The sequence below is a fragment of the Cervus canadensis genome, chromosome 28, assembly GCF_019320065.1.
Source record: "Cervus canadensis isolate Bull #8, Minnesota chromosome 28, ASM1932006v1, whole genome shotgun sequence".
Lineage (NCBI taxonomy): Eukaryota > Metazoa > Chordata > Mammalia > Artiodactyla > Cervidae > Cervus > Cervus canadensis.
In genome coordinates, this window is record NC_057413.1 from 40,775,007 (window position 1) to 40,800,426 (window position 25,420).

Below are 25,420 nucleotides of genomic sequence, written 5' to 3' on the forward strand. Positions count from 1 at the left end.
TCCAAGTTCGTATTGGTGGTGGTGGGAGGAGCCCCACCACCACAGTAGTATTAGATGGCCTTAAAAGAGATGCTTTATCCAGAGCCTACTCCAGCTTTATGTCCATCCTCAGACCTCTTTACAATCTATGAGGTGAGCATTCTTCCTCTTTACCAATGAGAAGCTGCTTGAAGAGGTTACGTCACTCATCCAAAGCCTCCCACCTGGTAAGTGTGGGATTGGTACAGGACCTGCCCCTTGCTCTCTGACTCCAAAGTGAGGACAGGCTCGCTTTTCCTTCAGCAAGCTGCCTCTGGGGGCCGAGGAGGCTCCCAAAGGGCCTCACACCCAGGGAACCAGGTTGAACAGAGCTGGGGCCATAGCTCCCCAGGGCTTGGTCCCCAGTCCCAAGCAGAGAGCGGGATCGCTGAGCCACAGGCTGGGTCCTGCCAGCGCGGGAGCCCGCGAGAGCAGGCAGGTGGAGCTCTCGGTCCGCGCCGCGGCCCTGCTGCGGTCTCTGCTGCCGTTTGCATTTCCTGAAACCGGATCTTGGTGTCAGAGCCGCCCCTGGGCCGGGCGGGCGCCTCAGCCATGGCCCTGCGCAAGGAGCTGCTCAAGTCCATCTGGTACGCGTTCACCGCACTGGACGTGGAAAAGAGCGGCAAGGTCTCCAAGTCCCAGCTCAAGGTGAGAGGCACCCGGGGCGCGGGGAGGCCGGCGGACGCGTCTCAGCAGCCCCCGCTTCCTGGGCTCTAGGCGCGAACCCTGCGCTCCTCCAGGGGCACCCCAGCTAGCCAGGGGCCCGGGAAGGGTGGGGGGCCAGTGCTGGGTAACTGGGGTGACATGGCCTGGTGGATGCTGCTGCCTCCAGAGGCCCCAGTGAGGGGTGTGCAGGGCCATGGTCCAGAGCCCCGACCGAAAACTCTCAGGAGAGAGGCGGCATCATGGGGTTCTGAGGGCCACGAGCCAAGCTACATCCCAGATTCCATGTGATGAGCACACGTCTCCCCAGAGTCAAGCTTGGGCATGCACCTCACTCCTTCCTGCTGCTTCCTCCTGGCTTTGAAGAGAGACAGTTAGCTAGCACTTGTCAGTCACTTCCTCCCAGAGCTGAGAGAGAGGGTTCACGAGCCTCTCGCGGCCCCAAACCAGGCAGCTCAGTCGCCCTTGGCAGGAGAGCATCTACTCTGCACCCTGCCTCCTAGGCAGGACAGACCTAGGAAGGAGCAAGGACTGAAGACCCCAACATACTGCTGCCCGTTCACCAACCCCCTCATGCCCACCAGGTTGGGAAACTTACCTTAGGCCTTGAGACCTCTAGCAGGGAAGGAGTGGAATCTGAGTCCAGGAAGAGCCCCATCAGTGATTGCCCTGAAGTTCATTGCTTGGTCCTAGATAATTCCTGGGAGACCAAAAAGTTTCTCTCCTGCCGTCCTGGGTTAGTGCTGCCTTCACCCTCATTAGTGGGCAAGAAGCAAGGCCCTAGGCCACTAGAGCCAGGGGACACAAGGAGGCAGGATGAGGGAGGCCTCAGCCCTCTGGGATCTGCCTTAGGGGTTCATTCATTCACTCTACAAATATTATTGAGCACCAGGTATGCGCCTGGCATGAAGCTAGGCCATAGACTCCTGTATCTTTCCTGCCGCCTTCCCCCTCCCCCGCCCACCCCCCCGCCCCACCACCCCGCACCGCAAAGGAAGAGTGTAATCTCAAGGAAACCTCCATTCTAAATGAGCAGGAGGTGCCTGGAAACCCAAGAGATGAATTGGATGGCACTGTTTCCCCTCCCTCTACTTTGCTGAACTTGGACATAATGAACTTGGATATCCCAAACTGGTCCTATCTGATAATTGACCCCTTAGCCAGACTTGTGAGCCTCTAGTAAATGATTCTTGGCTCTCCTAGGAAGGAGAGTCCATGACCACCTTTGATCATCTGAGAGAATCTCCCAAGAGGCAGGTTCTTCCTCACATTCTACTTAAATCCTCTTATTGCAGGTTATGTAGTCTAGTGAGCTCTGCAGGGCAGACAGAGGAAAAGCAGATCCTCCAAAACCCATCTTTACAGAAACTCCATGTCCTATATCCGCCTCCCATGTTGCCCCTTTAATATCTTTCAGGAACAATCCCAACCTCCATAGTCTGTTGTCTCCATTTTCCACCACTCCATTAGCTGTGGCCCCTGTGACACCTCCAGGCTCTCTATTTCCCTCATAAATGGAAGGTACTGCACTCAGATTTCCTGAGCCCACCAGGCAGTAAGGCTTCTTAGTTGGAGCTTCTGTCTCAGCCTCTAACTGGGCAGATGCCTGTTCCCCACCCCCACCTACTGAGTATTTACAAGGAAGATTGCATGGGGAGGATGCAAAATCTAACCATACATCCACTGTCTTTGTACCACATCACAGCTCACAACGAGCCCACCCAGCAGCTTCTGCGGTCACACAGAATTAGTGGTAGATTTCAACCCATCAACAGAAAAGGTGTCCATTCTGGGAATCCGAGTAGCAATGGTAGTCTCAGGCCCAGCGGCAGGTGGACCAGAAACTGCAGGGCCCGTTTCATAGGAGAGAAAGATGAGGAAGGCAGTTCTCCCACCAGCCTGTGATACTAGAGCCTGGGATGGGAGGAAGTAGTGATAATGCTGGGGGTGGGGATGCCGGAAAGGCAAAAGAGCAATAGAGAAGTGGTCAGAAGGCAGAGGAAGAAGCAGATGACAGATAGAGACCAGCAGGGCACACTCCCTAACCGGAAAGACTGGGTGAGAAGGGAAAAGACCTTGGGGTCAGCCTGTCCTCACCAAAACTGTCCCTGGCCTTGGCGTCCTCTCTTGGGAAGAGGCCGGGGGACCTGCACCAGCCCAGAGCAAGCTGGGACAGTCACCCACTTCTCTCCAACATGTTGGCAGAAAGGCTGCCACCGGTCATCCTGGGCAGAGCTATGATGGGGCCAGAAGGAAGAGGAAGAACAGCGAGTCCTCTGAGAAGTAGCCCCCAAGGAGTCAGGATTGTCTTCTCTGAAGAAGAGAAGGCTTGGGGGAGAGATCAGATGAGTTTTTCCTTCTCTGAATTCTTATAGAAAGTACCATAGCTTTTGTCCAGATGGGTGGGAAAAAAAATAAAAGTAGATCAATAGGAATGGCACTTCTGCTCAGAATGGATTTCGGCTGAACACAGGAGCTAAGGACTCTGAGCTTTTGCAGGGTCCCCAAAACTTCCCTCTTTGAAGAGCTTTAGGAGTGAGTACCCATCCTGACAGAGGGCTGCAGGGAGGGGAGCCTCGGGAATGGTGAGTTTCCCAATGTCCACACCGTTTCCCCTCCAGAAGCAGCTTTAGGCTTCCTGGGTGATCAGCTGAGAATTTGGCTTCCTCACCCCCTGACTGCCAGGCCCAGGGTGAGGGGCCTGAGACTGGGTGTGTGGTTAGAGCAGTGTGTGTGATGAGGATCCTAGGAGGCCCTACCTCTTCCCCTTGACCAGCAGGAGCAGAGGCAAGGCAGGGAGGATGAACTGGGGCCTTTCCTACATGACTGTGGGGTCCCAGAATCCTGAGCCTCTAGTTGGCACTCAGGGCAGTCCTGGGGTCCAGGGAGGGAGTCTTGCCCACCGAGAGCCCCTGAGTTTCGGGCTCTGCCTCCTCTGGAGCGGGACAACAGCCTTCCCCTACGTGCTGCTGCTGCTTTAGACGTGTCCAACTCAGTGCAACCCTATGAACTGCAGCCTGCCAGGCTCCTCCGTCCACGGGATTCTCCAGGCAATATTACTGGAGTGGGTTGCCACTGCCTTCTCCAGCAGATCTTCCTGACCCAGGGATCAAACCCGGGTCTCCTGCATCGCAGGCAAGATTCTCTACCGCTGCCCACCAGGGAAGCCCTCCTCTAGGTGAAGGGAAGTTAGTAACAACTCCAGTCCAGGAATCTGATGACAGATCCTCAGCTTTGCCCAGACCTCTGCCTGCTGTGGTCTTCTCAGTCTAGAGTGTGAAGGAGGGAAGGATGATTAAGTGATACAGAGCCCTTGACTCACAGCCATACAGGCCAACTTCTATATTGCTCCCCAGCAGGGTGACCTTAGACAAGTCACTGCCCAGCTCTGAGCTATAAAGCCCAAGGGCTGAACTGGGGATCACCAAGCTCTCCAGCTAGCCTAGGAAAGTAAATTTTAACAAAGTATATCAAGCAGGTGAAACTGATCCTGACACAGCCTCCCCTCTCCGCTTCCTTCTCTGAGCCTCCATCTTTCCTTTGATGCCTACACCCAATCCCTCCAGCCCCTTCTTGCTCTCAACAGGCACACAGCCAATCCAGAGATCCTCCCCTTTTAAAATGCCTGGTGCTCCTCCCTCATGATAGTAGTTTTGCTTTAGTACCCACTGGTTGAGAAAAATATATTCAGTGACTCTTAAAAAGAATCTATAAATTTTACAAGAATCACTTAGCACCTGGATACATGTAAAGACTACAGGCCATGTAAATGAGAGAAATTAGTCATTCTCTTTGCAGTTAGTGATTGGTACTTTTAAGGATGCCCAAACGCTCTATCTTCATCTACTCCTGAAGTCTAAGAACTACAGGATCATGAGCCTGGCACCCATTGCATTGCTGCACTTGAGTTTTTAGCGAACTTCCTAGATAGCGCCAGTAGTAAAGAACCCACCTGCCAATGCAGGAGACTCAAGAGACGCAAGTTCGATCCCTGGGTTGGGAAGATCCCCTGGAGAAGGAAATGGCAAGCCACTCTACTATTCTTGCCTGGAAAATCCTATAGACAGAGAAGCCTGGTGGGCTACAGTCCATGGGGTCACAAAGAGTCGGACACGATTGAGTTGCACACCACACCACACACACACACACACACACACACCACATGCCCCCAGGGACATGACTGAGTTGCACACCACACCACACACACACACACACACCACATGCCCCCAGGGACATGACTGAGTTGCACACCACACCACACACACACACACACACACACACACACACACACACACACCCCACATGCCCCCAGGGACATGACTGAGTTGCACACCACACACACACACACATGCCCCCAGGGACATGACTGAGTTGCACACCACACCACACACACACACACACACACACACACACCCCACATGCCCCCAGGGGAGAACCACTCCCCCACACGCCTACAGAGGAAATAGTGAATAAATGATGCCTCTCAAAGGTCAATGGCTGCCAACCCAGAGGTCAGGGGCTGCCTGGGTGGGTGGGGGAGACAGAGAGCCCTCTCCGGGGGAGCCCGAATGGCAACTTGTGAAAATTGCAGACACCTGGACCCCACCCCTGGAAACTCTGAGTCAGTAGGTCTGGGCGGGCCCTGGCAGATTTCAGTTTCAACCAGCTCCCCAGGTGATTCTGATGCTTAATCTGAGCCCACGGAGCATAGAGATCTAGTGTAGGGCTTTAGGGTCAGCCCTTGACTTTAAAGAAGACACTTCACCTCTCTGAGCATCGGTTTCCTCCTCTGTAAGAGCAGGATAAGGAGCGTCCCCGCCTCCAGGGCTAAGGAGTGCTTGAAATCGGCAGGTGACTGCTGGGCACGCTCCCGCCGCCGTTTCCTTTCCGGCATGACCCTCCTCTGGCCACGCCCTCTGCCCGCCCCCAGCCCCTTCCCTCCCTTTCCCCGCCCCATCCCCTGCGCCCAGGCACAGGAAGCCTGGCAATCTGAGGTCAGCTGATTTCTCCAGGGAGAGGCCCTGAATCCTCAGTGTCTGGAGCCTTTGATTCCTCTTTGTCCTGATGGCTCACAAGGGCCAGAGCCTCTGCCCGGGGCTTCTCAAACTCAACTGGCACAAGGTACAAATGACGGAGGTCTTAGAGGACAGCCTGGGCCAGTGAACCGAGGAGAGGAACAGTTCGGGCAGCTGTGTCCTGCTGGGTGGCAGCTCCTGTCCTGGGGTGGGAGAGGAGTTCTACAAAGTCTCCTTGAACTCTATTTTTAGAGGTGTGAAAACTAAAGCCCAGCGAGGTTCGTGTAGAGAGATTCAGTCCACATCCGTCTGACTTTTGTGTTTTTCCCACCTCTTCTCTTGAAGCACTTAAGTTCGTTTAGTAGATGGTTGTTGAGTATCCATTACGCCAGATCCAGAGGTACAGCAGTGAATAAAATAAAACAGACAAAAAAAACCCCGCACCCTTGTGTTGCCGGCATTCTAGTCAGAGAACACAGATGAATAAACGCAATAAGTCAAGACTCGTGATCCATGACATGGGGGAAAAATAAAGCAGAAGTGAGGATAGGGAGTGTGGGAGTTGATGGGATGGGACTACAGAGTTAAATAAGGTGGTCAGAGAAGCCCCCCCGCCCCCTGCCACCCCAGAAAGTGGAGAGGGTGTGAGCCGTTCTGTGGCCTGGACGAAGAATGTTTGAGGCTGAAGGAATAGCAAGTGCCAGGGCCCTGAGACAAGGGCATGCCTGGCGTGTCCGGGGGACATCTAAGGGGTCAGAGTGGCCGGATAGAAGGGAGCAAGAGGGATGAGGTCAGAGAAGGTATAGAGTGAAATCTCCGGAAGGACTCCAAGATTTCACCCTGAGAACCTTGGAAAACCACTGCAGCACTTACATTAGACTTAAGGGGAGTTTAATCAAAAACCATGAGCGTGTAGGGGACACGGTGCTGAGCTTTGGAGTCAGGGTTAAGATGAGAGTCCTTGCTGCCCTCAAGGAATGTAGAACAGCCAGAGATGCTCACACAAACAAGAAATAGCAAAAGAACATTATGACAAAGCAACTTAATAGCAGGGTACTTTAATAACAGTGGTTAATGGCACCCTTTGTTTTTTATCACTAGGGTTTAAATTTTTTGTCATAAAAACAATATATGTTCCCGGCACAGAAAATTGTGCTTTTTGAAGAAGTTGAAATTTGTTATAAAAGTAAAATATGTTTTACTGGTTAAAAAAAATTCAAAGACAAAAATAGTGTTAAAGAAGGTGAAAGTCCCTCCCCTCCCTGGGGAGGGTGGTAGGGTGATAGTTGTTAACAGTTGCTGAGTCTTCTAGATTTTTTTTCTATGTACAAATAAACACATTAGATTGAACCATATGAAATTGCTGACATTTGATTGTTTTGGCCTACTCAAATGGCAATTTAAAATGGTTCAACCTGATATTTGCACACGTATTATTTTACAGATATTTCATTCTAGAGCGTGCTTTTTTCCACCTGCCAGTATAGTATACGTATCTTTCCATGTCTGCTCACACAAACATAATAATAAAAATAGCTCACAACTTTTATTGCACTGTGTACGAAGTGCTGTGCTGAGCGCTTTGTTCTAAAACACCCCGTGGAGCAGGCCCCCTTATTTTCCTCAAAGAGGAGACTAAAGTCTTGGGGAAGTTAAAAATCACTTGCCCATAAGCACACATGTGGCAGAAGTAAAATTTTTCAACCGCGCACAGATCCATGATGTGGTATACCTGTCCCCTCTTGAAGGAGACTCAGGCGGTCTCCAATGCCTTAGATGTTCTTTTTTTTTGGGGTGGTGGCAGATTGTGCCAGGGCATGCAAGATCTTAGTTCTCTGATGAGGAATCAAACCTGTGCCCCACTCACTGGAAGCTTGGAGCCCCAGTCACTGAACTGCCAGGCATTTCCCAATGCCTTATATTCTAAACAATGCTTCAGTGAGCATTCTTGTACAGGTGGCTCTGTTCCCTTGAGCATCTGTAGGTTGGATGATTAAAAATGCTGGGGTTATGCCTAATTTTACATCTGATAGAGTTTTGCCCTCCAGAAAGACTACCAATTCACACCTTGACAGCAGGGCATTTGAATCCCCATTTCTCCACAATCTCCTCAATACTTGATAGTATCAGTCTTTTGCATAAGACTTTGTTAATTTGTTAGGTTAAAAAAGAAAATCACACTTACTATACAAGAAGGGAACTTATATTTGCTCTGGCACTCTTATCTATCTATCATCTTACTCTACCCTCGTGGCCCCTGTGCGTGGTGGGTATTATCCCATTTTACTGACAATGAAACTGAGGCTCAAGGAGTAAAGAAGTTTATTCAAGGCCTCACAACTAGAAAGTGAAGGTCCCTGGCCTTCCATGTTTCCCCCTTCACTGGACTGTAGCATTTGGTTGGCCTATGCAGGAAGCTTCCTCAAAGAGGCGCTCTAGGACACTTGAAGAAACATAAAGACATGGGTAATTTGAAAAGAGGCCAGGAGACAGCAGATAGAAGTGTGTGAAACTTAGAATAACACCTGTCTCTTCAGAAGTGGGTATTTCTCTTGTGCTGGTCACTCTGGATTTTAAGTGTAAGCATTTAGCAGTGGCACCTCTTGGAGTGTGGATTAGTGTCCTATGACCATAGATGTGTTAATCATGTCTTCTTGATTATAGGTGGTAGAAACCAAACTCAAAATAGCTTAAGGGAGATATATCTTAGTTAACATAAACGAAACTCCAAGCACAGTATTGACTTCAGGCTTGGCTGGATCTAGGTCCTCAGATGACGACTCTCTTTATCCCTTGACTTGATAGCTTGATAGTATTCTCTGTAGTTGTTGTTGCTGTCCAGTCGCTCAGTCATGTCCAACTCTTTGCAACCCCATGGACTGCAGCATGCCAGGCTTCCCTGTCCATCACCATCTCCCAGAGTTTGCTCAAACTCATGTCCATTGAGTCAGTGATGCCATCCAACCACCTCATCCTCTGCCGCCCCCTTCTCTTCACGCCCTCAATCTTTACCAGCATCAGGATCTTTTCCAATGAGTCAGCTCTACGTATCAGATGTCCAAAGTTTTGGAGCTTCAGCTTCAGCGTCAGTCCTCCCAGTGAATATTCAGGGTGGACAAAGATGTTAGCTGCATTTATCTTCTAGCACCTTAACTCTGTCCAGGTTTACCCACAGAAAGAATATACCTCTTCTCCACTAGAGGAAGCAAAAATCCCAGGACTGCTTCTCAGTGGCCTAGATTTGGTCATGTGCGTTCTCAAACCAAACACCGTGACTCAAAAGTGCCCACCCCTGCAGCCAGATGGGGTAGGGGTGCAAACGGCTAATACCACAGATACTGAAAATAGAGGAGAGGTGTTTCTCAAAGGAAAATCAAGGCTCCATTGCCAAAATAAAGAAAGAGGGCAGAGTTCCTCAGGAAGAAACTTCAGATGTCCTTTAGAATAAGAGAAAAGCAAAACTATAGACAGCACATGAGATAATTTGAAGATCATGGGAATGAGGGTTGGGGTGGGGGCCACAGATGACCGCCCAGGCAGGGGAAGTGAGGGAAAAGAGAAATACTGATCCCCTCACTGGGCCCCCCAACTTCCCACTTTGCTGAGTTGAACCTGAGGCTCAGGGAAACATTGGGGAAAAGTCTCAAACCCTTATCCCTCTCCTCTCACAAAAGACAATAAGGAAATCAAGACAGCAGGCACACCAGCTCGGAGGTATTGCCCCAGCTGATTCCAAGGTGAACTGCTGGTGTTGAAGCAGCCCTTGAATACAGCATTTATTGACTACCTTGGGTGTGCAGACAGGGACATGGTGCTGTGAGACAGGAAGATAACAGAGACCTTGTCTCCAGAGTTTACTTTATAGTTGGGGGATGAAGGTGAGGTCAATATTTTAATAGGGAAGCTGCCTTCAGAATCAGGAACACCTGTTTCCAACCTCAGCTCTGCTATTTACTTTTAAAAAATATTTGTTTATTTGGCTATGCCAAGTCCTAGTTGTGGCATGGGGTGGGGGAGATCTTGGATCTTAGTTGTGGCATGTGGGATCTAGTTCCCTGACCTGGGATCAAACCCAGGCCCCCTGTGCTGGAACTGTAGAGTCTTAGTCTTAGCCACTGGATCCCTAGGGAAGTCTCTCTCCCACTTATTCTGAACTTCTCCAAGCCTGAGCACCTTCATCTGGAAAACAGGGACACTAATGTCTGGATATCACGGTTGCCGAGATTAGATCTGGGGTATAGAAAGCACCTCATACAGTGGCTGGCACAGAGTAGGTGACTGTTTTTCCTCATTCACACTTTCTGTGATAAGTGCTATCGCAGAATTACACCAAGACAGTTTCATTTTTTTCCTGATCTCCTTGTTCAAGCTTCAACCTCTTTGTGCTAATATGATGGGTTTGTTAACCTACCCGTTTCCCCTGTCGTCATCCCTTTTAGCCTTGTCATCCACACCTCGTGGACCATTTCTTGTGCCCCTTCTTTGCACCCTCTCCAGCTCCCTTCCACCTTTAGAAGGGCAGTCGCTGGAACTGAGCACACCTTTCCTGGAGCAGGCTCACTGGACTCCAGGCCAATTCTGCCTGACCCCGAGTCTCTGACGGTAGATGTCAGGTTTCTGCCCCCGAGCCTTGGGATCTGCTGAGCTGGATTGGAATCTTAGGCTCTTGTTCACTGAATCCTTGCACAAGTAACTGAGTCCTTTGAACCTCCATGTCCCCGTCTACAGAAAGGGGACACACCTGCCTAATGATTGTCAAAGAGCATGGCTGTCTGGGTTTGAATTCCAGCCCTGCCAGCTCTGTGCCTTTGGGTGAATTACTGAACATCTCAGAGTCTAGGGGTTTTTTTCATCTGTCAAATGAGGATGTTAACAGTTGTTCTGGGCGTTAAGGGAAATATATGCAAAGTACTGAGCACAGTTCTTGTTGCATAGCAAGTGCATATGTTTTTACTTTTTTGTTTTTTATTGAGGTATAATTGACATTTCAATTTCAGGTGTACAATGTAATGATTCTTTATTTGTATATATCGTGAAATGATCATGAGAAGCCTAGTTAACATCCATTGCCATGCATGGTTTAAAAAAATTGTTTTTTTTGCAATGAGAATTTTTAAGACCTACTCTCTTAGCTACTTTCAGATGGCTTACAGTATTACTCATTATGGTTACCATGCTATATATCATGTTCCCATGACATATTTAAAAACTGGAAGTTTGTACCTTTTGAGCACCTTCACCCATTTCACTCACCACCCCATACTTCTTGCAACCACCAATCTGCTCTCTGTATCTATGAATCCCTTCTTTTCCCTTTTTAAAAAATTCCACATATAAATGAGATCATACTGTATTTGTCTGTCTTTGTCAGATTATTTCACTTGGCATAATGCCCTCAAGGTCCATCCATGTTGTTGCAAATGGCAAGATTTTGTTCAGTTTTTCATGACTGAATTACATTCCATTGGAAGTGTTCAGTTCAGTCACTCAGTCATGTCTGACTCTTTGCGACCCCATGGACTGCAGCATGCCAGGCCTCCCTGTCCATCACCAACTCCTGGAGCTTACTCAAACTCATGTCCATTGAGTCGGTGATGCCATCCAACCATCTCATCCTCTGTTGTCCCCTTCTCCTCCCACCTTCAATCTTTCCCAGCATCAGGGTCTTTTCCAATGAGTCAGCTCTTTGTATCAGGAGGCCAAAGTATTGGAGTTTCAGCTTCAGCATTAGTCCTTCCAATGAATATTCAGGACTGATCTCCTTTAGGATGGACTGGTTGGATCTCCTTGCAGTCCAAGGGACTCTCAAGAGTCTTTCCAACACCACAGTTCAAAAGCATCAATTCTTTGGTGCTCAGCTTTCTTTATAGTCCAACTCTCACATCCATACACGACTACTGGAAAAACCATAGCTTTGACTAGATGGACTTTTTATTTTATTTATTGTATGTGTATATGCATATATATGTATATGTGTGTGTATATGTACATATATATATAAAGAGAGAGGCGGGGAGAGAGCAGTTTTAGTTATGATTGAACTAAATAACATGTGTAGAAGACTTAGCCAGGATGGGGGTGAGGACAACAGGGCAGATGGGAGCAGCCCTGTGGCCCAGCTTGGGCCGAGGCTCAGGAAGGTAAGCGCCCCTCTGTCTCAGGTGCTGTCCCACAATTTGTACACTGTCCTGCACATCCCTCATGACCCCGTGGCCCTGGAGGAGCACTTCCGAGACGATGACGATGGTCCCGTGTCCAGCCAGGGATACATGCCCTACCTCAACAAGTACATCCTGGACAAGGTGAAGCCCCTTTCACCTCTCTCCACTTCCCAACCTGGCCAGCACCCTAATTCCTTGCCACCCCAATGCCTCCCTCCATGAACTCCATCTCTGTCCCCTCTGCCACCCATGTCCCCCATCTCCACCCTTCACATCCCCGTCACTTGCCCCCTTGTTGCCCTCCTTAAAACTCACTCCAGCTGCCTCCTCTCTATCCTAGCCTCCACCTTCCCCAAGATCTTCACCCCTCCCTGCCTAGCTTTCAGCTGTCATTTCACAAGCGCTTTCCAGCTCCCCTCTAAGTCTGTCCCCTCCGCTCCTCCTTGCTGTCCCTGTCTTCTCAAGTTTTTCTTGACTGTTCATTTCCTCCTGAGCTTCCCCTTCTTTCTCCTCGGCCTGAGGGACTGAGCTGCTCTATGGATCGGGAACTTGGGTGAATGTGGATGCGTGGAAGTGATGGGTGTGGCAGGGCTGGGGGTTTGGGGGTCGGGCTGGTTGGCCAGACAGCTCCCTGATCATCAGCTCAGGGATTACTCAAGCAAGAGTACCAGCATTGGCAGGGTGGGGAGCATGGAAGCAGATGACCCTGAGAAGCCAGCTGGAGCCTAGTTGGGTGGTGGAGCTGGGATGAGGCAGCCTTCGCAGCTGACTTGTAGGCCTGGTGGCAGGTGGAAGAGGGGGCTTTTGTTAAGGAGCACTTTGATGAGCTGTGCTGGACCCTGACGGCGAAGAAGAACTATCAGGTGGATAGCAACGGGAACAACATGCTCTCCAATCAGGATGCCTTCCGTCTCTGGTGTCTCTTCAACTTCCTGTCCGAGGACAAGTACCCTCTGATCATGGTTCCTGATGAGGTGAGCCCCAGGGACTTTATCACTTAGGGACAGGCCTCAACAAAACCATGAAGGAGGCCAAATTGTCTCTCGACTTCCCCACATCCTCTGTCTTCTTTATCTCTCCACTGGCTACCTGTTCACACCCACCCGTCTCCAGACACTTCGAACTGCCCATGTCAGAGCAATGATGCCTTCTCCCAGGAGACCCAAAACTACACCCGCTTCAAGGCTCTGCTTGCTCTCACAGTAGGAAAATGATTCTGCAATCTCTGTTTACACAGAGGTGTGAATGCCTGATACACTGCTGAGCGTTTTGAAATGAAAACATTTAAAATCAAATGGCAGGGTTTCAGGCACTGGGGCAAACTGAGAAGGATGCTATTTTAGGGGGACAGAGACCTTCCAGGGACGTCTCTCCACTCACTCCCAAGTGGGCAACCAAGTCTCACCCTGGTTCCAGATTTTCTCTTCCTGTCTCCTACAATATAGGGGGGAGCCAGGACGGACTCAGCTCAGACCCCAGAGAGAGGGCATCCTGGAAACATCAGCCTAGAACCCAGCTTCTACCTTCTCAATTCATGGGTGAAGCTGGGGCAGGTGACCCCTTTGGCAACCAACCTGCCCCCTCCCTCCACTCCCCCACTCGCCTGTCCACTCAGCCTTCTCCTGACCCCTTCTGCCCTCTGGTGGTGGTAAAGATCCCAGGGCGAATTTAGGTCTTTTGAGTAGGGCACAATGGAGGAGGGGTCCTCTGTATTTACGAGAGGTCTTGGCCTGTCTAACTGCATTCAGGTTTGTGCCCTCGCTTCTGTCTGTGGGAAGAGTGCGGGTGCCCCCACCCCACTGCCAACCAAGACCCAGTAGCTCCCAGAGTGAAAGCCCTGCAGAGAGTCTTCCAAGAAGCTGTTGGGGCAGCAGAAGGACATGTGTCTGTCTTCACAGACAGACAGCTGGCCGGGTACCTTTGTCAGACCCCTGCCAGGAGGGCGAGGCGGCCTCTCCGAGGCCAGAAAGCTGTCGCTTTTGTGATCAACACGCAGTGTGAGCAAACTGCAGCAGGATGTACCCCAACCACCACTTCCTGTTCCTCTGCAACAGGTTTCCTGTCCCTGCCCTGCTCGCTCCCACCTCCCGTCCCCTTGCCCTCTGACAAGGGAACGATCCCCAGGGCTGGGGCTGGGGGCTTGGAATAAGGACTCATGGGGTGTCGATCTGAATTGAGTTCTGGCTGCTACCAACTTTCTGTGTGATTCAAAACAAGTCACTTCCCCCCTCCCGCCCCAACTTGAACCTCAGTTTTGTCATCTGCAGAGTGAGGAGATTGAACGAGAGGGCCCTTGTCCCCCGCTGACGTTTTATATGACTCCCTGTCTCTGCCTGGGCCCCAGTCCTCAGCTCCCACCTCACCGTGCCCTCAATTCAAGGCAGCAAGGACTGGAGCTTGGGGAGGGCATGTCTGAATTGAAGTTGGGGCCCCAGGATCCCCTCCCAAATCTCTACTCAGGAGCCCACCAGCGTTTAGTCATTTAGTCCTCTGCCACGCATCCACCCCCCACAACCTGCCAACCCCTGTCCGTGGTCACTTCTGCCCCAGCTCTGGGAGCCTGATGGTAGCGACCCCTGGTGTCGACACCAGCAACACCACCTGCTGTCGCCACCAAGCCTTCCCTCCCGCCCTCCAGGTGGAATACCTGCTGAAGAAGGTGCTCAGCAGCATGAGCTTGGAGGTGGGCTTGGGGGAGCTGGAGGAGCTACTGGCTCAGGAGGCCCAGGCAGCCCAGAGCAGCGGGGGGCTCAGCGTCTGGCAGTTCCTGGAGCTCTTCAACTCAGGCCGCTGTCTGCGAGGTGTGGGGCGGGACACGCTCAGCATGGCCATCCACGAGGTCTACCAGGAGCTCATCCAAGACGTCCTGAAGCAGGTCAGGCCCGGCTGGGGACCAGGGGCGGACCCCAAGGAGGGTGGGGGTGGGGGCCAAGGACACCTCTGACTTGGCTCTGGCTCTGGCAGGGCTACCTGTGGAAACGAGGGCACCTGCGGAGGAACTGGGCAGAACGCTGGTTCCAGCTGCAGCCCAGCTGCCTCTGCTATTTCGGGAGTGAAGAGTGCAAGGAGAAGAGGGGTATGATCCCTCTGGATGCGCAGTGCTGCGTGGAGGTGAGGCGGCAGCTGAAGGGGTGGAGGGCATACTGAAGCACGGCCCAGAGGGGCCCTGGTGTAACCTGAGGGCAAGGGGTCAGGAGGAGGGCAAGGCGGGAAGCCCCAGTGACTTCCCCACCTAAGATTCCTGCTTAGATGAGTGCAACCCAAATACAACTGACCCCTGAACAATATGGGTTGGAACTTGGTGGGTCTACTTATACATGGATTTTTTTTCAATAAATACATACAGTACTGCACCATCCACAGATGGTTGAATCTGCAGATGCAGAACTGGGATACTGAAAGTGAAAGTCACTCAGTCGTGTCCAACTCTTTGCGACCCCATGGACTGTAGCCCACCAGGCTCCTCTGTCCCTGGAATTCTCCAGGCGAGAATACTGGAATGGGTAGCCATTTCCTTCTCCAGGGAATCTTCCCAACCCCGGGATCGAACCCAGGTCTCTTGCATTGCAGGCAGATTCTTTACAGTCTGAGCCACCAGGCTGACTTTAAAGTTATAAGTGGATTTTCGACCAGGCAGAGGTTGGCACTTCTAACCCCTGAGCTGTTCAAGGGTCAACTGTATACCTGAGTGCCTCAAGGCCATTCTCAGCCATGTCAGCACTTTTTTTTTCTTTTAGAAAAGTAACACGCTTTATTTTTTCCTTCCAGTTTCATTGAGATATTATTGACATACAGCACTGTGTAAGTTTAAGGTGTACAGCATAGTGATTTGACTTATACATATCATAAAGTGATTAGCACAGTAAGTTTAGTAAACATCTGTCACCTCATATAGGTACAAAATTAAATAGAAAAAATTTTTTTTCTGTGATGAGTAATCTTAGGATTTACTCTCTCAACAACTTTTATATATAACATTTGTTGTTGTTTAGGCTTCCCCTGTGACTTATCCATAAAGAATTCACCCCCCAATGCAGGAGCCACGGGAAATGCAGGTTCAGTCCCTGAGTTGGGAAGATCCTCTGGAGGAGGGCATGGCAACCCACTCCAGTATTCTTGCCTTGAGAATCCCCATGGACAGAAGAGACTGGCAGGCTACAGTCCATAGCGTCGCAGAGTGGGACACAACCGAAGCTACTTAGCATACACGCAGTCGCTAAGTTGCATCTGACTCTTTTGTGGTCCCCGTGGACTGTAGCCCACCAGGCTCCTCTGTCCATGGGAATTCCCAGGCAAGAATACTGGAGTGGGTTGCCACTTCCTTCTCCAAGGGATCTTCCCAACCCAGGAACAGAACCTGAGTCTCCTGCATTGGCAGGCAGATTCTTCACTACTGAGCCACCAGGGAAGCCTCATATATTAATATAATCTACAGTAGTATTAATTATATTTTTCATGTTGCATGTTACATCCCTAGTAAACTTTCTTATTCTATATCTGGAAGTTTGTACCTTTTGACCGCCTTCATCCAATTCCTCCTCCCCTATCCCCTCAACAACCCCCCCTTCCCACCTCTCGGTAACCACAAATCTGATCTCTCTTTCTACGGATATGTTTGTTTGTTTTTGAAGTATAATTGACCTGCAACACTATGTTAATTCCTGTTAACAACATAATGATTCAATATTTCTATGTTTTTCAAACTGATCTCCACGATAGTTCTACTTATGATAGGTCACCATACAAAGATAACTATGTAATCATAATTATTGACTATATTCCCCACACTATTCATTTTATACCCATGACTCACATTTTGCAACTGGAAGTTTGCACCACTTAATATCCCTCAACTTTTTCTCCCCTCTTCCTGCACCCCTTACCCTCTGGCAAACAAATCTGTTTTTTTTCTCTGAAACTGTAACTCTATTTAGGTTTCGATATGTTTATTCATTTGTTGTTGTTGTTTTAGATTGCTTATGTCAGCACTTTTTAAAAAAAACCGAACTGCAAATCAAATCCAATACTAAAGTCATTGGTTAATGATGTGGACTTTGCTAAAGATTTCAGAGGTGATAACTTATGACTCATTCTATCCAGCAAAATTTTCTAAAAGTTCTCTTTAAAGGTCTTTCTCCTTCACCCAAATTCCATTCCTTTTGGCAACAGACCAGATAAGGACTTCCCTGGTGGCTCAGACGGTAAAGAAGCTGCCTGCAATGCAGGAGACCCAAGTTTGATCCCTGGTTGGGAAGATCCCCTGGAGAAGGAAATGGCAGCCCACTCCAGTATTCTTTCCCAGAGAATCCCATGGACAGAAGACCCTGTTGGGTGACAGCCCATGGGTTGCAAAGAGGCAGACATGACTAAGTGACTAACGCTTTCACTTTGGCCACTCTATATTTCCCTATTCTTTCTCCTTTCCTATCCCTTTTCCTCCTTTGACTCTGTCCATTATTTTAGAGGCTTAAAGTAAAAAATATATATATAACATGAAATTTGCTATTTTAACCATTTTAAGTGTTACAATTCAGTCATATTAAGTACATTAAGTACATTCGCATGTAACCATCCCAATTATCTATTTCCAAAGCTTTTTTTTTTTTATCATCCTAAATAGCAGCTCTGTACCCATTAAGCAATAACTCATTCTCCCTTCCCTCCAGTCCCTGGTAACCTCTTCTCTGCTTTCCACCTCTAGGAATTTGCCTATTCTAGGAGCCTCATATAAGTGGAATCATACACCATTTGTCCTTTTGTGCCTGGCTTCTTTCATTTAGTATAACATTTTCAAGCATGTTTTGGCATGGATCAGGACTTCATTCCTTTTAATGGCTGAATAATATTTCACTGTATGGATGGACCATATTTTGTTTACCTATTCATTCATTGGTGGTTATTGGGTGGTTCCCATCATTTTGATGTTATGCATAAAGCTGTTATGAACATCCATGTACAAGTTTCTGGGTGGATATATATTTTCTTTTCTCAAGGCAGATACCTAGGAGGAGGATTGCTGAATCATACAGTAATTCTATGTTTAATTTTTGAGGAGCAGCCAAACTCTTTTCCTTGGTGGCTGTACCATCTTACATTCTCACCAATAGTAAATGAAAGCTCCAATTTCTCAATAACACTTGTTATTTTACATGAAAAACATTATTATAGCCATTCTAGGTTATGTCCATCTTTGTCATGTAAGGAAACAGCTTTCATTGTGGAAAGAGCACAGATCTAAGCAGAAATCCAACTCCACCACTAACATGCATTGTGAATTGGGCAGGTTCCTGGACCTCTTAGAGCCTCAAGTTTCTTTCTCTGTAAGATGGAGCTAATAATCTTTGCCTGGTACAGACTCTAGAACACATGAAGCTCAGTACGTGGTACCTATTATTTTCCACTAGAATGTGAGCTTAGGCAAGGCAGGGATTTGATCTGTTAGGCACATCTTAGTAGTATCCCATATGCCCAGAGCAATGAGTGGCCTGTAGACACTACAGAATATCCCTGGAATGAATGAATGGAGAAATTTCTCAGCAGGCAGGCTTCTGTGGAAATGAATGGTCTCATTAGTGAGGACCCTGTCATGAGAGATGTTGAGCCCTGATCTGGATAAACACTGAGTGGTCACTGTGTGTAGACCCCATGGAGAGATAGTAAGAGGAGGGCTGTCCCACCTTCAAAGAGCAAAGGCTCTAAGAGTTGTGGGGACACTAACCTCCAAACCAGGCCACACAGGCTCCTGGCAGAGTGGGTGGAAGGGGTGCCAGGAGGAGATGATCAGCCAAGGGGGAAGGGGCTGGAGCTCCCCTGGGGCAGGTGTGACCCCAGTGAAGCCAGCCTGTCTGGGCCTTCTCCCAGGTGCTGCCCGACAGAGAGGGGAAGCGCTGCATGTTCTGTGTGAAGACCGCCTCCCGCACCTATGAGATGAGCGCCTCTGACACGCGCCAGCGCCAGGAGTGGACAGCTGGTGAGTGCTCGCGGGGTGTCCTGGACCGGGCTGGGCCCCAATCGCCTCATCGGTGCAAAGGGAGTGAGAGCACTTTGCCCAGCAGGAGGCCGGAGGCTGGACAGGAGCCACTCCAAAGGCCCCCTTCTGGCAGTGGGCCCCTCGAGGTCCCCCTGTCTCCGGCTAGCCCCTCCCGCTCCCTCCACAGCCATCCAGACGGCGATCCGGCTGCAGGCGGAGGGGAAGACGTCGCTGCACAAGGACCTTAAGCAGAAGCGCCGCGAGCAGCGGGAGCAGCGAGAGCGGCGCCGGGCCGCCAAGGAGGAGGAGATGCTGCGGCTGCAGCAGCTGCAGGAGGAGAAGGAGAGGAAGCTTCAGGAGCTGGAGCTGCTGCAGGAGGCGCAGCGGCAGGCGGAGCGCCTGATGCAGGAGGAGGAGGAGCGGCGCCGCAGCCAGCACCGGGAGCTCCAGCAGGCGCTCGAGGTCCAGCTGCGCGAGGCGGAGCAGGTGAGGCTGCACCCGGGAGGAGGCGGTGGGCCGAGGCGTGAGGGCCGCCGGGTGCAGAGCGCCGGGGGGCGGGGACCGGGCGGGGCCTGGGCTGGGGGCGGGGCCACGCCCTGAGGGATGAGCGTGGAGGCGGGGCTTGTCTTGAGGGATTTGTGGGGAGGACAGAGATAGGTATGGGATGGGGACAGGGCCTATGGGGTAAGGAACCTGGCAGAAGGGTGGCTTGAGAGGAGAGATGATGTGGGGCGGGGCCCGAGGCTACGAATTGGGAAGGATGGAGCGGAGTGATAGGTGTAGAGTGGAGCCAGGTTGGGAGACCTTGGCTGACTGGGGGGCGGGACCTTGACAGAGGAGTTGCTGAAGACCTTGTGTCTGGGGATGAATTTGGACCGAGGCTGGACTACATGGGACTAGACTTGCTCTGAATTTATAATGAGGCCAGTCTGGAGAAGGTAGGATGGGAGGAAGACGGGGTGAACCTGGAGACGGACTAGAGGTATAGAGGCAATTAGATTTAAGATTTAAGAGATCTAGATCTGGAGTCGAGACACTGTGGGTTCCATACCAGCTCTGTCTCTTAGGAACCCTGTGATCTCAGGTAAGTTACTTGGCCTTTCTGTGCCTCAGTTACCTGTGACATGTTGATGCCAATAGAACTTGGCTTACAGAGGTGTGGAAAGGAGAATCAACTAAGGAAATACTTTTGAGTTACAATTGCTCTAACAATTATAATTATAGTTGTTCCCTTGCTAGCACTAGCCTAATTATAATTATAAAATATTATATTACAATGTATAATAATAACTATTAAGGCTGGTGCTAAAAGGGGATGACTTGAGCCCCTTTCCCCCATGTAGTTTACTGATCCTTATATCTGACCTAGTCAGGTTTTCAGAAAGGGATCAGATCACGAAAACCGGACATGAGGGAACTCCCCAGACCCTCATCCAGAGATAACTAGCTGGGCTGGCCTAACAAAGCCCTGGGGAAAGGGCAGCATACCTGCAGCCTTCCTCCGCAGGGCCCCCGCTGACCTGGCTCTGTGTCCCGGTGCAGGCCCGGGCCTCCATGCAGGCTGAGATGGAGCTGAAGAAGGAGGAGGCTGCCCGGCAGCGGCAGCGCATCAAGGAGCTGGAGGAGATGCAGCAGAGGCTCCAGGAGGCCCTACAGCTGGAGGTGAAAGCTCGGCAGGACGAGGAGGCCGTGCGCCTCGCCCAGACCAGGTAGGACCAGGCGGCCCCTTCTGCTTTCCCTCCCTGACGCCCCCACCCTCCCACCTGTCAAGCACCGTGTGAGGTGCCTCGGCCCCCGGGGGTGACACATTGGACACCCCGCAGGCTGTTGGAGGAGGAGGAGGAGAAGCTGAAGCAGCTGCTGCAGCTGAAGGAGGAACAGGAGCGATACATCGAGCGGGCGCAGCAGGAGAAGCAGGAGCTGCAGCAAGAGATGGCCCTGCAGAGCCGCTCTCTGCAGCAGGCCCAGCAGCAGCTGGAGGAGGTGCGGCAGAACCGGCAGAGGGCCGACGAGGATGTGGAGGTGAGGCCTAGGGTGGAGCAGGTCGCAGGCGGCAGGGTGAGTGCACAGGCTCTGGAACCTTCCCTGACGCGCCGTCCCTCAGGCTCTACCGTGGCCTGACTGTGTGGCCTCCGACAAATGGCCTAACCTCTCTGAGCACCAAGTCCCTCATCTGGGGAAGGGGACTGGTAATTGCATTGCTATGAAGGTTAAACAAGGTAGCATGTGATACTTAATAATTTTCAGTAAGCACTGAAGAAACATTAACTGCTGTTTTTATCACTGTTATTAATCTGGGCAAAATTTTTTTCCTCCTACTCTTCCAGCCCCTACTTTGCTCTTCCTGCACTTTGGTTCCACTCTTTGGAGCCCAAATCTCCATAGACGATTTAAGAAAAAAGACAAACTTTTGATGTTTTATTTTTATTAGTATTCATTATTTTATTTTGCTTTGTTGGCATATATGGTCATTAAAAAAAAATTCAAACACAGAAATAAGTATCATAAAAAGAGAAAATTCCTCTATGACTCCTTATCCCACAGCCGCTGCTAATGGCTAGATGAACACTGGAGCAGAGGTTTTGCATCAGGTCCTGGATAGGTGGTGTGACACAGCTGTTCAGAGCTCCATGTTTGTCCCTGGGCAAGTCACTTAACCTCTTTTGAATTTGTTTCTTAACTTCTTCTCTGGAAGTTAAGTAAGATATTAGTACATTTTAGCTGCTTGATAAGTGGAAACTATACTTATGATTATTTTTGACTATTTGATGGTCTTTGAGTCCCCTGAAATTGGAGGCCAACTCTGCTCATACACATAGCTCTTTATGAACATACATGAGTTTTTCTGGGAAGATGATCAATAGCCTTTGTCGGATCCTAAGGGGCCTGTGAACCTGAAAAGGTCGAGACTTGCTGTCTTGGATGGTGGCTCTGACCACTCTCCACTGGTCCTGTCCCCACAGGCTGCTCAGCAGAAGTTGCGCCAGGCTAGTACCAACGTGAAACACTGGAATGTCCAGATGAACAGGCTCATGCATCCAATTAAACCTGGAGGTGAGAAGGGTTAGACCCTGGAGCTTTCCTTGGAGTGGGGAGGGACAAGGGAGGGAGGAGGGGAGACCCCCACATCTGCAGAGCATTGCAGATCAGGGGGTGCTCCTCTCCCCTGAGGGCTGAAGTGAAGCCCCTCAACTTCTCCCCTTTGCACACACCTTGCTGCTTCCTCATACCTGCCTTTTCTCTGGCAGACAAACGTCCCACCACCAGCAGCTCCTTCACAGGCTTTCAGGCCCCTCTACTTGCCCGCCGCGACTCCTCCCTAAAGCGCCTGACTCGCTGGGGATCCCGTGAAAACAAGACCCCCTCACCCAGCAGCAGTGAGCAGCAGAAGTCCCTCAATGGCGGGGAAGACGCTCCCAGCTCAGCTTCTGCGCCTCAGGAAGATAAATTGGACCCGGCACCAGAAAACTAATCTCTGCCAGCCTCTTGCCCCCAATCTCATGTCTACCAGAACCTGGCCACAGCTGGCCTGTGGGTGACACCAGCCTCTGCAGAAGAAGGAGCTGCAGCCCTGGCACCCAGGGCCCAGGCCCTCGGACCATGAAACAGCCCGGATTGGAACCTGGTTCATTTTTTTTTGCACCAGCCCCAGGCCTCAGACCACTGAGGCTGTCAGGGATGTTGATCCTTGAGGACTTGACCCTGTGCCTTAACTCCAAGGGCCCTATGCCCTGGGCTGGGAAAGAGAGTCAACGAGCAGGCCAGGGACCACCTGTCCCCAGACTGCCACCAAGTTTGGAGGCACATTTCCAAATAAAAACTGCTATTGGAATAAATTATGCAGCAGGTTTGTTGTCTATCTCTCCTACCACTTTCTCGCTTCTTAAGTCCAGTTATAGATCCCAGGAAGAATATGAAAGTCCACTCTACCACTTACCAACTGGGTGACTTTGGTCAAGTTTCTTCACTTCCCTGTGCTTCAGTTCCCATGTTGATAAAATAGGGCTTACCTTATAGGATTGTTCTGAGGATTAAGTGTTTGGCACATGAGAAAGCACCACTATTGGTATTGCCCAAAAGTCTTTACTGAGCATATATTCGGTGTCTGGAAATTTCTCAGGTTATTTGTCATGGCAACCCTGAGAGATGGATATTATTATTCTCTTTTTACATATGGGGAAACTGAGGCTCAGAGAGGTCAGGTAACTTGCCTAAAACCTTCCAGACTTGCTTCTTTCCCATATTGCCTGATTACCTACCTCACTACCTAAGACAGAGATCTGGGAATCTAGGATAATTTGCTCCCTCCCTGACACCCCCTTATGAAAAATCCATCATCAAATCCAGTCAATTCTCTCTCCTTCATGGTTTCATATTTATCCCTCCATCTCTAACCCCATGGTTATTGCCATGGCTAAGGCCTTCATATCCTCCACCTGGGATTGAACCTGGGCCCTTGGCAGTGGGCATGCAGAGTCCTAACCACTGCACCACTAGGGAATTCCCTAAGGTTAGATTTTTAATGGGGGACTGGAATGGAAATACAAGTATAAGGAGAAAAGGAGACAATGTAAAATTTTTGATTGCTGAAGAAGAGCTTGTTCATGGTTTTTTTTTTTACTGTCTTGACCTTGATACTTTTTTCTACCATTTAAAGAAATTGAAGTACAGTTAATTTACAATGTTGTGTTGATTTCAGATGTACAGCAAAGTGACTCAGCTATATTATATATATATATTCTCTTCAAATTCTTTTCCAATAAGATATTGAATATAGTTCCCTGTGTTATACCGTAGGTCCTTGTTGTTTATCTGTTTGTTCACTATGGGATTTGAGTCTTATTCAGCACATTTAAAAGGGTAATATAGTAGTTTTATGGCGCACCAGGTGGCACAGTGGTAAAAAAAACCCGCCTGCCAATACAGGAGACACAAGAGACACTTGTTTGATCCTTGGGTTGGGAAGATCCCCTGGAGTATGAAATGGAAACCCACTCCAATATTCTTGAAAGTTCCATGGACAGAAGAACCTGGTAGACTGCAGTCCATGGGGCGGCAAAGAGTCAGACACAACTAAGCACATACGCCTGCCCATAGTAGTTTTATAATAAAATGTTAATGTTTATAAACTAGTAGAAATTACATCCATTCTCTGCAACTGTTTTAAACCAATATGAAAAACAGTAGATGTCACCTTAAGAATGTGCAAGGAACTGCATTAGTTCTTATGTTCTTTAGGGGTAGAGGGGCAAAAATTTTGAGGACTACTAACTATGAAGGACTGTGACTAGAAAGATAGAATGGGAACTAATGAGATATTCTTGGAAGCCAGGTAGTGTTTAGACTTGAGGTGGGAGGACAATCTCTAAACCTCGGTCTCCTCACCTGTAAACGGAGTCCATTCCTGCCTTTTGACCATTCTATGATGGGAACAGGAGGTGTTGCTGGTTGCAGCAAGGCAGGGAAAAGAAGACCACCCTGAATCGGGACTGGCATGAGAAGCTGTCAGTCCTGGGGGACATTTTTAGGAGCAGGAGAAGATATTTTGCTGTCTTTTAATTGCAGGGTTAGAAAAGAACACCTTTGACCTTACCAATATCCTGGACAAAAGAGAATGTATCCAATCTCTGATGCCTTCAAAGATACCTATAAACTTGGGGCCAGGTGCAAAGTGCAGTCATTGCGGCCCCAGGTCACCACTCTGAGGGTTGGGGAGGTCGGGCAATGGACTGGAAGGGCTGGAATGTAACAGGCTTTTTGCAAACTGTTGTCAGGATATGTAAAGCACCTATTTCTCAAGCCCAGTGTCACTCCAGGCCGAAGAGACCAGTTCAGTAATGCCTCTCTGGCCCCTGCTGTAGCTGAGAAGGACAGAGATGGGCTGAGGAGGCCGATTTCAGGAGGCCAAGGAGGACTCCACCTGCCGGCTGGATCTTGAAATGGCTGTGGAGGCGACCGGATCCAACAATTCAAAGCAGGTCTAGCCTTATTCCATACTGTAAGTTACCATTCACTTACACTGTAATTGGGCATCACAGCAGGTTTTCGTAGCTCAGCTCTCTGGCTGGTCTGAAAAACCTTGGCAGGAACCAAATTTTCCCACTGTGAGCTGTGCCTGTAGGCAAATCTAGTCAAAATGAAGATCCGGGGAAGCTATATTGGTCTGTTTTGGACTCAAGCAACAGAAGCTAACTGATTTAGGTGAATATATATATATATATATATATACAGACATACATATATATATACAAATATATATATACATACACATCTTTTTAGTATAAAAATGAAGTGAGGTTTAAAATGTACTATCCCTGGGACTTCCCTGGTGGTCCAGTGGTTGGGACTCCATGCTTTCAATGTCGGGGATATTGGTTCAATCCCTGGTGGGGGAACCAGGATCCCATGTGACTTGTGGCAAGTTTAAAAAATAAAAGGAATAAAAAATGTACTATCTTAACAGTGTTCCCAGAATTTCTTTTAGAGAAGGAGTTGTCTTTAGGGGAAATGAGTCTTTTAAAGGAAGGAAGTGAAATCTTCAGGGCATGAATGTTGGCAGGAATCCTAGCAATGAAGAGATGCGCCTAGAAAGC

General features: G+C 49.6%; 1 protein-coding gene across 1 annotated transcript; it reads left to right on the forward strand.

Moving 5' to 3' along the window:
- The first annotated feature begins 382 nt into the window (after window positions 1-382).
- DEF6 (DEF6 guanine nucleotide exchange factor) lies at window positions 383-22,660 on the forward strand. Its single transcript, XM_043450531.1, has 11 exons — window positions 383-666; window positions 11,858-11,998; window positions 12,646-12,831; window positions 14,496-14,732; window positions 14,822-14,968; window positions 18,719-18,827; window positions 19,015-19,313; window positions 20,370-20,536; window positions 20,651-20,849; window positions 21,791-21,881; window positions 22,076-22,660. Exons 1-11 carry the CDS (start codon window positions 571-573, stop codon window positions 22,297-22,299), a joined length of 1,896 nt encoding a protein of 631 aa, XP_043306466.1. The 5' UTR covers window positions 383-570; the 3' UTR covers window positions 22,300-22,660.
- The last annotated feature ends 2,760 nt before the right edge of the window (window positions 22,661-25,420 follow it).